We start from the raw sequence: 14,039 nt of genomic DNA, 5'->3' as shown, positions 1-14,039 counted from the left end.
ACACCTCCCCAAGGGGTCAATTCTGCTAATTGGCCCCACCTTTAATTCGTGGGGATCTTTTTCCTCCATATCTGAGACCATGTTATCATTCAAAGGTTGGATGTGCTTTGGAAGCTCCTCCATCAACTTCCTTTCAATGGTTTGCCTAACCTTTAGATAATCCCTTTCTTGAGGGTTTTCTGCCTCCAAATTTTCTAGCATCTTCACGAACTTTAACCACCCAAAATAATATTTTCCTTCTAGAATCATCAAGGATGGGGTTCCTCTTCCATCTAAGAATTTGACAATTTTTATGAACCCCAAATTTGTTGGTCACTTTCTCAACAATCCTAATACCCAGTTGCGAGGTCAACTTCTTCAAGAGGGATTTTGCTTTTAGCCTTTCAACAGCCTCTTTAAAAAAGCCTATCAACCACCACGATAAGTCTTTCCCCGATGACAACTACTTAAACTGCTTCAGGAATTATTAAAACACCGTTACAAACTCAAATCATGCGATCTTCCAAGCTTAAGCTACATGACACCTTTGTCGCACTCCATTAGACCATCCATGGCCTTTTAGATGGACGAATGAGAATCAAGAGCCTCAAAAATCATGGGAACCCCTTGAAGTTTATCCAAGAGGAAGAGAAAATAGAGGGCTTACCACCGACAACTTCCGGGGAGCATGACAATTGGAGGAAAGATAAAGACTCGATTGTGATTGATTCTAGCTTGCAATAAATTTTCTTTAAATATTGATTCTCAACCAAAAAACTAGCCATATTCAAACCATAAAAGTAGAAGGCAGGTGTTGCTTGTATTGCATACATCTCTGTCACAAACTTTGCCAACTCCACCCATGAAGGATTAATTGAATCTAAAACACTAATCACCCCTTTCCCCTAGAAGCGATGGCAACCCATAACAACTTCATTTGCCTAGATTGAAACACTTTGTGTTGGGGCATTGAAAGCATCTCTTTAACTATTGCAATATGGCCTTTCAACCCGATTTCTCTCAACCTTTTAGAAACCCCAAAATCTTGGTCCATCTTGATGGTAAATAACCAAAAGCTTGAGGAAGCATCCATTCCAATTCGAAAGAACCTCAGCAATTTTTTTTTTTGTCAGACCCATAGAACTTCCTCCAAAAGGGTTTGCCAAAGTTGGATAGGCAAAATTCTTTAAAAACTCCAAAAACATTAACAATAGCATAACCCTCTCAATAGGAGACATCATTACTATTCACTTTCTTTTTGGGGAATCAAGAAATAAGACGCTCATAGATCAAGTATAGCAGAGATGGGGATGCTGAGATAGATGAGAGGAAAGACTAAAGAAAAGAAAAATTAAAAATGAAAATTGTAAATATGTAAGAACAACATCAATATGAAATAAACTAAGAGAAGGTCGATTGAGGTAGAAGAACAGATATGAACACATTTGAATTAATAGAATATGTGGCTTTAGACATAATCGAATGGAGTATTAGGATTTGTTTGGCTAGCCCCAAATTTTTGTTATATAGTTTAGATGATGATGATTTCTTTTATAGTAATTATGTCGAGCAATCTCCCTTACCAACCCTAAAATATACGGCTTATTAAAGAAAATGTTCAGAAACTTATGTCCTCCTTGGTTTGACTGAGCTCCTTTGAGCAACTTCCCAAACTTGGAAATGGAAATATTGATCCGAGTCAAATATGAGCTTTTCAAAACTTATTTTGGATAGATAATTATACATTTATATGAGTGATACTTTAGAGCATTTTGGAGTTTGTTGGAATTTGCAGGACACAACTCTATTTTCCAGATGGGCCAATGACCATTTTGGTTTAGCTTGGATCCCATACATCTCCAATGAATTGGATGAATCATTAGCCATGACTGGAAAATATGGAACTTACACATCCTGATAAAAATAATAACCAGACAATTTATAAAACTTTTAACCCAAATAAAAGAGGATTATAAGTTGAAACATTTTTGTATGTCCATTTCAACATTAACTTTGAGAAAAAAAAAATATGGTGTAAGGAAATTTGGGATGGACTTTTTTTTTTGTTTTTTGAGGATGATCTCTGTTCACCAAAAAATGTCCCTTGATACTTTTCCATGTGGGCTCCATGTAATTGAGTACTAAAACATGCATAAAAAACTGTTTAAGAACAAGCAACTGAGAATTACCTGTAAAGGACTAAGAGAAAGTGGAATACTCTTTTTGCCTGGTCCACTATTGTTAGTAGAAGGAAAAGGTAAAAGCTTTCCAAGAAACGATCCTGATCCAAGGACAATATTTGCTACAAAGAACAAAATGAACCGATTAATTTACCGAAAGGGCTACAACTCTTAGAACTAGATCCACATAAGCAGTTTGTTGCAGTTGGGTTATAATATGCTAAATATATTAAATGGTGGGCCACTATGCTTCAGCCAGAACAGTGATTAAATAATAAGTTGAGAAGCAAAAGGATCTATTCTGTTGTGCTTGATTCTTATACACCATTACAAAAAAGTTAACTTCTCTAGCAAACACAACCACCAAAACTATGAAAAAAATACTTACCTAACCACTGTGCCCATTGAGCGATCAAGTTTGAGAAAAGAAACGTCCAATGAAGATGTTCCTTCTTCCGTTCATCATCCCAAATCTCTTCTAGAGTGTGGATCTATGAGTATTAACACATAATCGACCTGGGTAAGAAATAGCTTTTTTCACCATATTTTCTGTGCCATTATTCTACCAAAAGCATATTAATAAATAAATAAATAATATATTTTTTTAAAAGTAGATAAAACCTCACCTCTGAGTGGCTATCATTATACTCATGATTCCCTAGTAAAGGTTCATTCAAGCCATCCAATCCCGATGTATGCAAATCCTCATGCTTTTTCCCATCCACATCCCCATGATGGAGCCTTCTTCTTAAAGTTCTTGATGTCATGAGGTAACTGGTCTGTTGGGCTTCACTAGTTATGCCTGTTGTTAAGTATAAATATAAGAATACAAATCTTCCACATGAATAACAGAAACATCAAAAAACATAATTTGAAGCACCCATGGCATTTTTGTTTTAGATCAACGAACAGGGTTAGGAAATGTGAAGTTCAATATCCATGAATATGACAAAGTAAGTTCCTTTCAATCTCGATCCCATCACAGTTCAATAGAATATGCAGACAATAGCATTTCAACAACAGTAATCCCTCCAAAACAAAAGATCGACTAAAGCATGAAAAATCAAGTCAATTTACAATAAAGAATACATGCTTTACAAATGTGTTGGGGAAAAAGAGGATTCCAAGAGAACTTTATGGCCATCAGAAACTTGGCCAATAAATATAAAAAAATGAACAAAACAAAAGAAAAAAATACAAAGAAAGAAACACGATGATCATTCTGTTTCGCAAGGTTAATACCCTGAGCACAAGCTTTTTCTTTTAAATATAATATGAGACTGAACCCGCTACCTCATAGTTGCATTCCAAAATGTCAAACAACGAACTTAGTAAACTTTTGGGATGCAGACAATTGCAATCAAGGCCACATCACTATATCTGGCAGGATATTTCAGTGAACATACATAATCACCTATAAGAAAACTTATAGATGAAGTCCTATTAGTCACACAGTTTATGTGATGAAGCCCATCTACTTTTCTGGCTTCTTTGATTTGGCGAGCTAAGATTCCGCCAAAAGTTTCAGTGTTTATTTGGCTAGCCGCCTTGGGGAAATCGACAACTATGGACCAATTGATTAGAAGAGGCTTCCATACTCCAAATTGTTGCTTGATGTGCATGAGAAGTGAGGAGACAGCTAATCACTTATTTTTGCATTGTGCTTTTGTTCGTCAAGTGTGGTCCCATTTTGTCAGTCTCTTTGGCATGGTCGGTTGTTTTCCAACGACGGTCAAGGAACTCTTTGAATCTTGGCTAGCGTAGGGTTTTTCTTTCAAAGCTTCTAGGCATGTTTTGTGGAGTTTGCATCCTTTTGCTATTTGTTGGGGGATTTGGAAGGAAAGAAATAGTAGAACATTCGAGGGAAAGGAACAACATATACATGATCTCATCTTAACTATTATAGGGCTTTTGTTCTTTTGGGGGAAGGTTTTCAAAATATTTGAAGTGATCTTTTTTGAGGATTTTGTTGTAAGGTGGGAGGTTATTTGTAACTTAGAGGCAGCCTAAGGGGGCTTCTTTTTCTATCTTCTTTGTTAAGTTGTATTTGGGGTCTTCTCGACCCCGCCTTCTTCTCTCTTTTTAATAAAATTCCAACTTATCAAAAAAAAAAGTTGTTATTGCCACACCAATTTTTACTGTGCAATTCTTTAGTGATTTATTTAAGGATTGGTGTGGCATTAGTAAAAGTTGGTGTGACAATAGTAGCTCTCAAAAAAATTTGTCATTAGAGGTAGAGTATCATACAAAAATAAGTCAAGATGACCTACCTAGATAAAGAATCTTAAAATCACTAGCTACATATCCTCCATACACACATTGGACGCTCAAACAAGTTGCAGCTGATAAAAGATGAACCCAAGATTTTCCTTTCATGGATAAGAAAGTCAAGAAGAGGCTTCAAAATAAATCCCTCGTGACATTTGAACTTGATTGGAACTTGAAACTCCAAATCTTTTGGAGTTGAAGGAAAGACCGTAAGTTCTTCATTTAAGAAAATGAAGTTGGTTAGAAGGGTCAAATTTTAAAACTATTTTGGGGAATTCTACAGTGAACTTTTATTCCAATAGGAGTGGCTTACAAAATGCAACAATGAGCTTACCCTTCTCTTGTTGGGAGAAGCGAGGAAAGAAGAAACTCTCACGTCTCCTTTTGGATTCAAACTTGAGTAGGTGAAATGTTTGGGGGGCTAGAGTTTGTTGGCCAAAGCCAATCCATTTTGAACCTATACAAGGGATTTTGAATAATGGATTTAGATTCTAGCTGAAACCGATTTGAAAACATAAAATGCTTCATCCACGTAAAAAAGTTTTGCAACTTTAGGAGAAGCGAAAGAATAACTAATGTGAGACACAAATCAAGCCAACAGCCACGAGTTTCAATGGCAATTTTCTAATTAAGTTGTCGTTTGTTTGGGTCTATAGTTATTTTTTTATCACTTTCATTTTGTTAGGATTAGTTAGATTTATTATATTATATTTTGAATTGTCTTTTTGTTATTTTAGGAGTTTTATTTGAGTATGAGTAACACTCACATCACTTGTCTTTAAGCCTTATTTTGTCGTATTAGGTTAATTTTGTGTTATTTAAAAGGATTCTTAGTAACCTGTCTAATGAGTACAAGATTTTGCAATTCCGATGAGTTTTAAAAAAATTAAAACCAAAATATTGCCCTATCTCAGGAATCAATTTTACACGGGATTTGTATATTGTAAGTAACTCGAAATAAATGGATAAGGACTTGATGCCCTCTTTCTTCTTACCCTATCCTTTATAGGTCTCAGCTCGTGGTTCCTCCTTAATTGGTAGTTTTTCCTAGTGGCGTTCTGTCTATGGCGCCATCTCGACTTTCCTTACACCAAGCACTTTAGACGTGTGGCATTCTTTGAATGACGATAGCGTGCTTCTCATGGCCATACACACGTTCTCCCTCAAAGAATGTGGGCGAGGGCAACCTTGATTCCTCCAGTCTTCCATCCAAAACCCTCTTAACACTTGTAATGCGTGACAATGTTTGTCTCCTTCATGTCAGCCTATTGTTGTCGTCGTCTGTCACTTTCCTTGCACAATATCTCTCACATGGCACAATGACACACGGGCTCCAGCTATGAGACACGGGACGTTGTTGTGGCACCTCCCCTTGTCTCATGGCATTTGATGACCTTTCACCATGTGGGCTGAGACTAATGGCGTACGGCAAAATCACGATCTCTCAGACGACGACTTATTAGATCACTCAGGTGAGCCACGTGGTGACCCTGTGTGATGAATCAACTTTCCCCTATTACAGCAGGTGGCGCCTCAGCAAGACACATATGCAAGAAGCGTGCATCCACTTGGTCTCCAAATCAATGCAACATCGTGAGGGTATTTGTACTGTAATCGTCATGTACTCTATTGATGGGATTTTGTGCAATCTAGCCACAATATTGATGTCTCTGATCCTATCACCCTCCCTTCATGTGTCAATCATTGATTAGGTATCTCCATAACGCCGCCATTTTGTAATCGTTGATGTGCTACGCTTGGTGGCTTTTTAATGCCATGTGGCATTCTCGTAGTAGGGGAGCGTCGTTGTCTTGCACGGTCTGATAAATGGGTTGACGCCCTATTGTAAAAAGTTGCACCTAAGCCCCACTTTGTCCACCTAGACCATCAAACACCTAGGCCTTATCCGTTTTAAGCGAGGGTTCAAAAATTGGGGTTAAATTGACACTTTTATGGCATAATTTTGTATACATTATATACTAAAGGGTATTTAATCAACTTTAGAACTTAAGGTGTGTCTCAAATATTTAGCTAAATTTGTGGTGTGTCTAAGATTTAAAAAAACTAGTAGGTGGCATGTGCGAATGCACATGTATTGCAAAATTTAGGATTTATTCATGATTATAATTACTTCAAAAAATTATTTTTTTTTTAAAATTTGGATGGCTAATCTTATATTTTTCATATTTAATCATTTAATATATTGTAAATGTCTTTTCGTAATTTAAAATATTAACTAAGTATATTTTGAAGATAACATAATAAAATGATATATCTACTATTTTATGAAACTAAAAACTAATTAACGTGGTTAAAGGATCGTATGATTGCAATTTTATTCATTTTAACAAAGATGACCTTGATAATAATAAGTTAGATGTAAAGGTGGGGGCCACTTTTGATTTTCCAAAATTGTTTCAACAAACACCTATACAGCCCTCTCTTATTATATCAACAAAGATTTGTGATGGGCATCAAATTATTTCAATATTTTGATTACATTTTTTTCATTTTCCTTACATGTTAATTGGTTGACTTACAAGTTTGCTTAGTGGTTGGGTAACTTAGTATTATCTTGGTAATGATATTTACATTATTATTTTTTTGTTTTGCACGACCTTTAATACATATAAAATTGAAACATTATTTTTGTCACTTAAACCCAACCTAGGCCTTAAGGGGATCCACCACTTAGGGTCCACCTAGCGCTTTAACAACTGTGGGTTGGCGTCATTATTGTTTCACATTCCCAATGTGCTTCTTATAAATAAGGAAGAGACATTCACTCCTCCGCCTTTCTGAGTGTCTCTTAGCACGTTGAAAACAAAATTGGCTCTCATCGACTCTTCAATCTTCCGATGGCAAGCAAAGGCAAATCTTTGAAGATTCTACAGGTGGACTACCAGAGGCATCAAGCCAAGGCTTCAACTTCAAAGAAGCCTCTTGTGAAAGCAATAAAGGGCGTTACAATCATTGAGGAGAACTTCGTCACCAAGACCATAGTTAGCAATTCGGTGGACCGAAAAAAATGGTACGAAAATAAATCGGGTACCATTCACCGGTTCGCTCGAAAATTCAACAAAAAAACATAGGATGGTAAAAATTCAAATATATATAACATATGATATGACCTAACAATTCTAATCTACTAATCAAATTATTAATATTTAAATTAAAAATATCTTAAGTAAACAATCCACAATCACATTCATCCAATAAAATATATATTCGCAATTAAAGATTTAGTTTTAATCCATCTAATAATTAATGTAAATGAAAAGTATAAAACATGATATACTAATTAATGCCAAAATCATCATGTCTCACAGCGGCAAACAAGTAAACTCCGCGATGGGTAAGTGGGGGCAATTTTCAACTTAGGGTTTTTTCCCCCCTTCTCTTGAGTTTTGAAGTGAGAACAGAGAATAGGGAAATACGAAGTATTTTATTAAAATACTTATGGAATATACGTACAAATCGCGTTCTAGTCGATGGGATTCAAAGATCCAAGACTTAATCCGAATCTTTGAAACCAACGGCAATTTTGATCGGGAAGAGTATTATTCATCTATTTCGCGAATCAATCGCAAATTTACTAACTATGACCAAGGCCACGAAATTGACTTTGCCATGACCCCCCTAGACCATGAATGGACTTTTTCATGGCCTTTGGGAGACGGCAACAAAAAAGATCTTGATGATCCTAACTACATTCTACACTTTTCGTTAGCATGTGGCGACACAATCCCTTAACACATCAAGTTTCATAGCCATACATCACCATCTGACGTTGGGCAAAATGAGTAAGAGAGACGATGTCAGACGCTTTGTCAGTAGAAAAGTTAAAGGCCAAGGGGATTTATGATGCAGTATGTATCTCTACTCACCTTAGGGTTGAAAGGGAGGATCCCAACCTTATAGGCTTAATGACTCGTTGGTGTAGCTACACTCACACATTCATCTTCTCCTGGGGCGAACTCACAATTACAATAGAGGATGTTTTTGTTTTGATGGGGGCATGGGGCTGCCAGTAATGGGAGAATTAAGGAAGGCGGATCTAGTTTAGATCGTGAAGAGTGCACCATCAAGGAAACCTTGCTTGAGGCTCAATCCGCCTCGTAGCTCAACCTTGACCCCTCAATAGACCCACGAACTTAATTGACCAGGTCGAACAAGCTCAACCCTCACACTTCGAAGAATTCACAATACACATATAATAGTGGGTGCAATGCACATGCTTGAGACTCATTGCCTTCAATTATTTGTCCCAGATTGCTGCATAGTTCTAAGTAGCCTAGAATATGATATTAATGATATAGAAAGAAATAACTAAAGATTAACTATATACCACGTTGCAATAATCCTATTACCAACAAATAAATTATCCATCATTCTTATACCTCTCGGAGCTGAGGTATATGAAGAATGGCTTTTTTGTCCCTTTCGTCCAGTGGTTAGGACATCGTCTTTTCATGTCGAAGACACGGGTTCGATTCCCGTAAGGGATAGGTACTCATTCCCGGCCGGCGGTATCATTGCTGAGTGATCGCTCGCTATCTGGCTGGAAAAGGTGGTCCGGAAGCTTCCTCTCTCCCAGCAAGCAAGACGAGATCACCACTTCTCTCAGTAATGGACTTCCTCTATTTCATATCCTTAGCCTTAGATGTCCTTTCATAGATTCTCGAACCTCCGACAGAAAGAATCTCCATGCATGCGTTCTTTCTCTCCTCCCCTCAGCTACACATCTCTCACTCCCCCCCCCCCTCTTTTTTTTGGCCGTTTTTGTTAGGCATGGAACCCCACCTTTTCCCCAAAAACTATTATTAATTATATTATGGTATGACTTAATGGTGGTAGGAATGTGTGATGCAACAATCAAACTTGTATTTTTTTTTTTAATTTAGATTCATGTACATTTTACCCTAAATTGAGAAGTATCATAAAACGAAAAGAATAATACATAATTGAGAAATATTACTAAGTGCAGAATAAACTAAAAACAAGCGATCAGGGAAAGCAAGCACAAAGTTTAACAAGTAACTAAATTCGTTAAAGGCCGCCAGAAAGAAAAAAAAATACAAGAAATAACCCTTAAATTCTAGTGATTCTAGAAAACCTTGGATCTTAAAGACTTTTAATCTTATATATGGGAAAGAAAAAACTATTCGAAAAATAAACCCTAAATTCATGTAGTTTTTACCCTAAATTGTAAAATATTAGAGAATAAATACCTTTTGCCCGACCCAACAGCAATTCTCTCAAGCGTAATTGTGAGAGAGGAGGGAATATGGGATTATGGTTTGCTTTCGTTCCGGTACGGATCAAAGAGAGGGGATAGTAAAGGAGTAATTATAATGTCTCTTGCAAAAGAGTAATAATAATAATAAAAGAGAGATTGAGATGGTGGGGATTTTATGGGAAAATAAGATTCGGGTTTGAGGAGGAGTGAGGGGAAGCTGCAAATTGCAATGGACTATGGAGGAGAAATCTTTTGAGTAAAGCTTCTAACGGAGGCGTGGTTTCAAATCTCGTCTCCTTCGTGTACGAGCGGCCGAATAAATTACTTAAGGGGGGCACTCACTTAAGTGACTTTTAGGTAGAAAAAGTAATTTACTATTTTACCCTTTAGGTTTTTGTTATTTGTATACACCTTCACTTTACCCAAACAGCATGATCGAAAAAAAAAAAAAAAAACTCATTGATTGGGACACAACTCTTAACTCCCACCGATTAAAACATTTAAAGTTCTATCAAAGTTATTAAATACCAATTTACATTTGGTCAAATTCATTTTTTTGAAGTTCATAAATAGATGTGGAGGATATTTCTCGAGCAAGTGACAATCTCAAGGAGTTTTCACTAAAGAATCGAATTACATGTTAACCTAACCAATCATCCAAGTTACCACGGAAGTCAATTTACATAGCTTCAATGGTGTGGAGCTCAGCACAAATCTTGTAAAGTAGGAAATATGTAACTCATTTCGTGGAAATCAAAGTTAATCCAATGGAAAAAACCTCTATAAATACAAAGGTACAACACGCCAACAAAATATGCAATTTCTTCTCTGAATGACTCTACACTACTCATGCTAAGAATACTAACTTGGGCGTCAGAGTGGTATTATTGCAGGTTCTCTCATGAGCATAGGAAAATGAGACTTCTTTTTAGAGAGGATCACGAGGTAGAGCAAATTTTTGCACCTACAATTTGGTGCCGTCCATGGGAAACATTATAAGGAGAAAAACAACCAACATGGTAAGAACAAGACATAAAAAACGTGGAGAGCTAGCGAATCCCTTACCAATAGACCCACCACTAGCACCGCAAGATCCAATACTGGCGTTGCACCATTTGCTAATAGAAATGAGGGAAGAAATACGTAAAAGACTAAAAAAGCAAAATGACGAGTGAAAGCGTCCTCAATTCGCAGGGTGCGCGGATCCGCTTTTGACCTTTGAGGTTTGAGAGTCCCTACCTAGTTATTACGGTCTAGGAATCGAATATATACTCGAAACGAATAAAAACAACTAATCTACTAATATATATATATATTGAATCTGGGGATCACATTACGAGGTTGGAAGGGGTTAGGCACCAACCCCGCCCGGCCAATGTCGGTCTCTACTTATTTCCAAATAGAACTACATAGCTAAAAAGACCTAATCAATAAAAAAAAATTAATCTTTACCTTTACGAAGACAACGGTCTTGTTCCCTCAAATCTGGTAGAATAGTTCTTCGTACAACACTCATCGTTTCGTTATATCACCGGATTCGTTTCGGATCTCCAAAACAAAGTATATCCTTCTAAATTTTTCTAATTTTTTTTATGGATTTCTAGGGTGTTTTGGAATGGTTTCTAGGTGTTTTTTGAGCTAAAGTTGGGTATAGATGTTAGGTAAGGAGTTGGGACTTTAAAATCAAGGTTTATGGGAGGCTAGGGAAGCTTTTTGACCTACTTTTATTAGGATTTTTTTATATACGAAAATAGGTTGTAGGAACCCTTATTTATAAATTTTTTTAAGTGTTTGTTTTGATAGAGTTAGTGTTTAATTATAATTCTTTTAGAGATAGTTATAGTTTATTTAAAATTATTTTAAATAGAGTTATTATTTAATTAGGATTGTTTTAAATAGAGTTATTATTTAATTAGAATTCTATTAGGGTTTTGACTTTTAGTCTTACTTGATTGACTTTAATTGTAGGATTTTGACTTTAGTCTTACTTGATTGACTTTAATATTGACTTTAATTTTAATTAGGATTTCAATTTACATTAATTAATATTTTAATTATTAATTTTAAAATTTTTAATTATTAAAATTGTAAAATTACCGTTTTGCCTTCGGAGAGGATTTTTTGGATTTTAAGTCGTTTTTCAATATTTCAGAATGTTTCGGAATCGATTTTTCATAAGGAATTCAATAGGAATATTGGTTTGTGTCATTTATAAAATTTTTGTGCGAAATGGACGTGAACTTTATGAGGGGCATTTTCGTAATTTTGTCAAATTTTATGAAAATTGGTGAAATGGTTTATTTGGTTTCGATTTATTATTTTATATGTTTGAAAGGGTTTTCCTAAGCGTAACGTAGGCTCTAAGTATGTTTTGAAGTTAGGGGTATTTTGGTAATTTAGTCATTTTTTAGTGATTTTTATCGTGAAGCTTCTTTTTATCTGAAGAATGATGATTTCTATATTTTTGGGATTATATTTTCCTAGCGTAGCGTGGTTTCTACAGTTTTGTTTGTTTGAGATACCTTATCTGAATTTCTGAAACATATCTGGTAACAAACGGAGCATTAGAATAAACATCCATCATTGAGAACCGTTACGACCAGGTTGACGAGTTGATTAATCAGGCAAGTGCAAAAATGGGGTGTCTACAGATGCCCCTCTTTGGTAAAGGGTTAAAGCAAACTAGATAGCAAATCTATTTTGGTAGATAGTGCGATATCAGAATGCCAAAGCCAGTGACAGTTCATTTTGCAGTCTGATTTAACAATTCGTCGGGATGTTCGGATTCTTGAGGGTAAAACTCTCCCCGAACTAAAAGGTTGTCAAGTCCTTGAGCGCGAACTCTTATTGACGGTGTCAAATCCTTGAATTTTAGAAAATTCTCCTTGACTAATGTAACAAATGTGCAAGTGTGTGTACTTAAAATCTGAGATAAATTTCAAAGAGTTTAACTGAGAACTGAGTAAAATCTGAGCATAAAGTGAGTATAAACTGAGCATAAACTGAGCATAATCTGAGCATAAACTAGGCATAAATAAAGCATAATCTAGGCATAAACTGAGCATAATTCCGAGATAACCCTTGGCGGCATCTGAGCATAATTCCGAGAAAATCCTCGGCGGTATCTGAGCATAATTCTGAGAAACCCTCGGCGGTAACTGAGCATAATTCCAAGAAAACCCTCGATGGTAACTGAGCATAATTTCGAGAAATCCTCGACGGTATCTGAGCATAATTCTAGAAAACCCTCGGCAGTAACTGAGTATAATTCCAAGAAAACCCTCGGCGGTATCTAAGTATAATTCTGAGAAACCCTCGGCGATATCTAAGCATAATTTCGAGAAAACCCTCAGCGGTAACTGAGCATAATTCCGAGAAACCCTCGGCGGTATCTGAGCATAATTCCGAGAAATTCCTCGGCGGTATCTGAACATAATTTCAAGAAAATCCTCGGTGGTAACTGAGCATAATTCCAAGAACTAGCTGAGTAAAATTGAGAATGAAGGAATGAATCTAAGAAAGAACGATTGAAAATGAATCTGAAAAAGAGTGATTGAATCTGGGAATGAATAGATCTGAGAAATAATGAATACCCTATTTCCTATTCTAGGTGAAAGGGTTATGAGTTAATCTCTGGGCACAACCAAATGTAAGATCCAAAATGCTTTTGTTTAAATCTCAAGGTTTTATCCAAAAGTTTTATGAATTTAAAACCTGAGTTTTTATTTCTTTTGAACTCAAGGGTTTTCGAAAAATTATTATCAAGAGGGTAACCTTAAGTTTGAGGTTCCCATTATCTTTTAGGATTAACATTGCTCAAAAATAAAATGCCCCTAGTTTGACAATAAACATGACATTGGAGATAATTGAACACATTATGCAAAAATTATAAAAAAATATCCCTAGTATAAGGGGGAAACTATATATCAAAGAAGAAAGAAGGTGCCCCTTGTATGAAATATTTGATTACCATATAAGTGCAATAAAGATCCAACTTTTAATTTTGATTAATTTTATTGAAAATCTTGAGTTAGGCTCAAGAGAACAAAATATTTTCTTTTGAGACTCATCATAAAATTCATCCTTCTCTCTTTTGGTTCACTTAGGGAAGTAAAAAATTTCAGATTGATCGTAGACAATATACTTATGGCTTTTGAGTTTGTGTTTGGTTTAAACTAAGTATTGAACTTGATTATTCGGACTTCTAATATTTTAGCTCGGACCGCTCTTAGCTTTTTAACTCTCTGGAGATTTTTTCTGTTTTTCTTTGTTGTTCTAACTTTTACCTAGATCACCTTTTCAGATTTTAGATCTAGCGAGCTTGCTCTAGCTTTTGCCTAGATCACCTTTTCAGGTTTTCAATCTAGCAAGTT

The 14,039-nt window shown here is 35.9% G+C and overlaps 1 protein-coding gene and 1 non-coding gene across 3 annotated transcripts in view; one reads left to right on the top strand and one right to left on the bottom strand.

Annotated features, from left to right (window-relative positions):
- Nucleotides 1–9,988, bottom strand: part of LOC147396380 (ELMO/CED-12 family protein) — a 29,022-nt gene extending 19,034 nt beyond the window's left edge. Inside the window, exons 1-4 of one of the 2 annotated variants that reach the window (XM_086450337.1) lie at nt 9,659–9,988; nt 2,786–2,961; nt 2,548–2,650; nt 2,169–2,281 (exon numbers count right to left, since the gene is read on the bottom strand). In XM_086450337.1, the coding sequence (XP_086306463.1) occupies nt 2,169–2,281; nt 2,548–2,650; nt 2,786–2,926 (357 nt within the window). In that variant the 5' untranslated portion in view covers nt 2,927–2,961; nt 9,659–9,988. The remainder of the gene's footprint in view (nt 1–2,168; nt 2,282–2,547; nt 2,651–2,785; nt 2,962–9,658) is intronic. The other variant, XM_086450336.1, reaches the window with a different exon arrangement.
- Nucleotides 8,864–8,935, top strand: TRNAE-UUC (transfer RNA glutamic acid (anticodon UUC)). The gene has a single exon. It is a non-coding gene; the product is annotated as a tRNA-Glu (tRNA).
- Nucleotides 9,989–14,039: the final 4,051 nt, after the last annotated feature.

This window comes from Akebia trifoliata, chromosome 8, assembly GCF_017979445.1.
Source record: "Akebia trifoliata isolate Shusen 1 chromosome 8, ASM1797944v1, whole genome shotgun sequence".
In the NCBI taxonomy this organism is placed as follows: domain Eukaryota; kingdom Viridiplantae; phylum Streptophyta; class Magnoliopsida; order Ranunculales; family Lardizabalaceae; genus Akebia; species Akebia trifoliata.
Note: the sequence above shows the minus strand (reverse complement) of the source record. Positions and strands in the feature narration are given on the sequence as shown.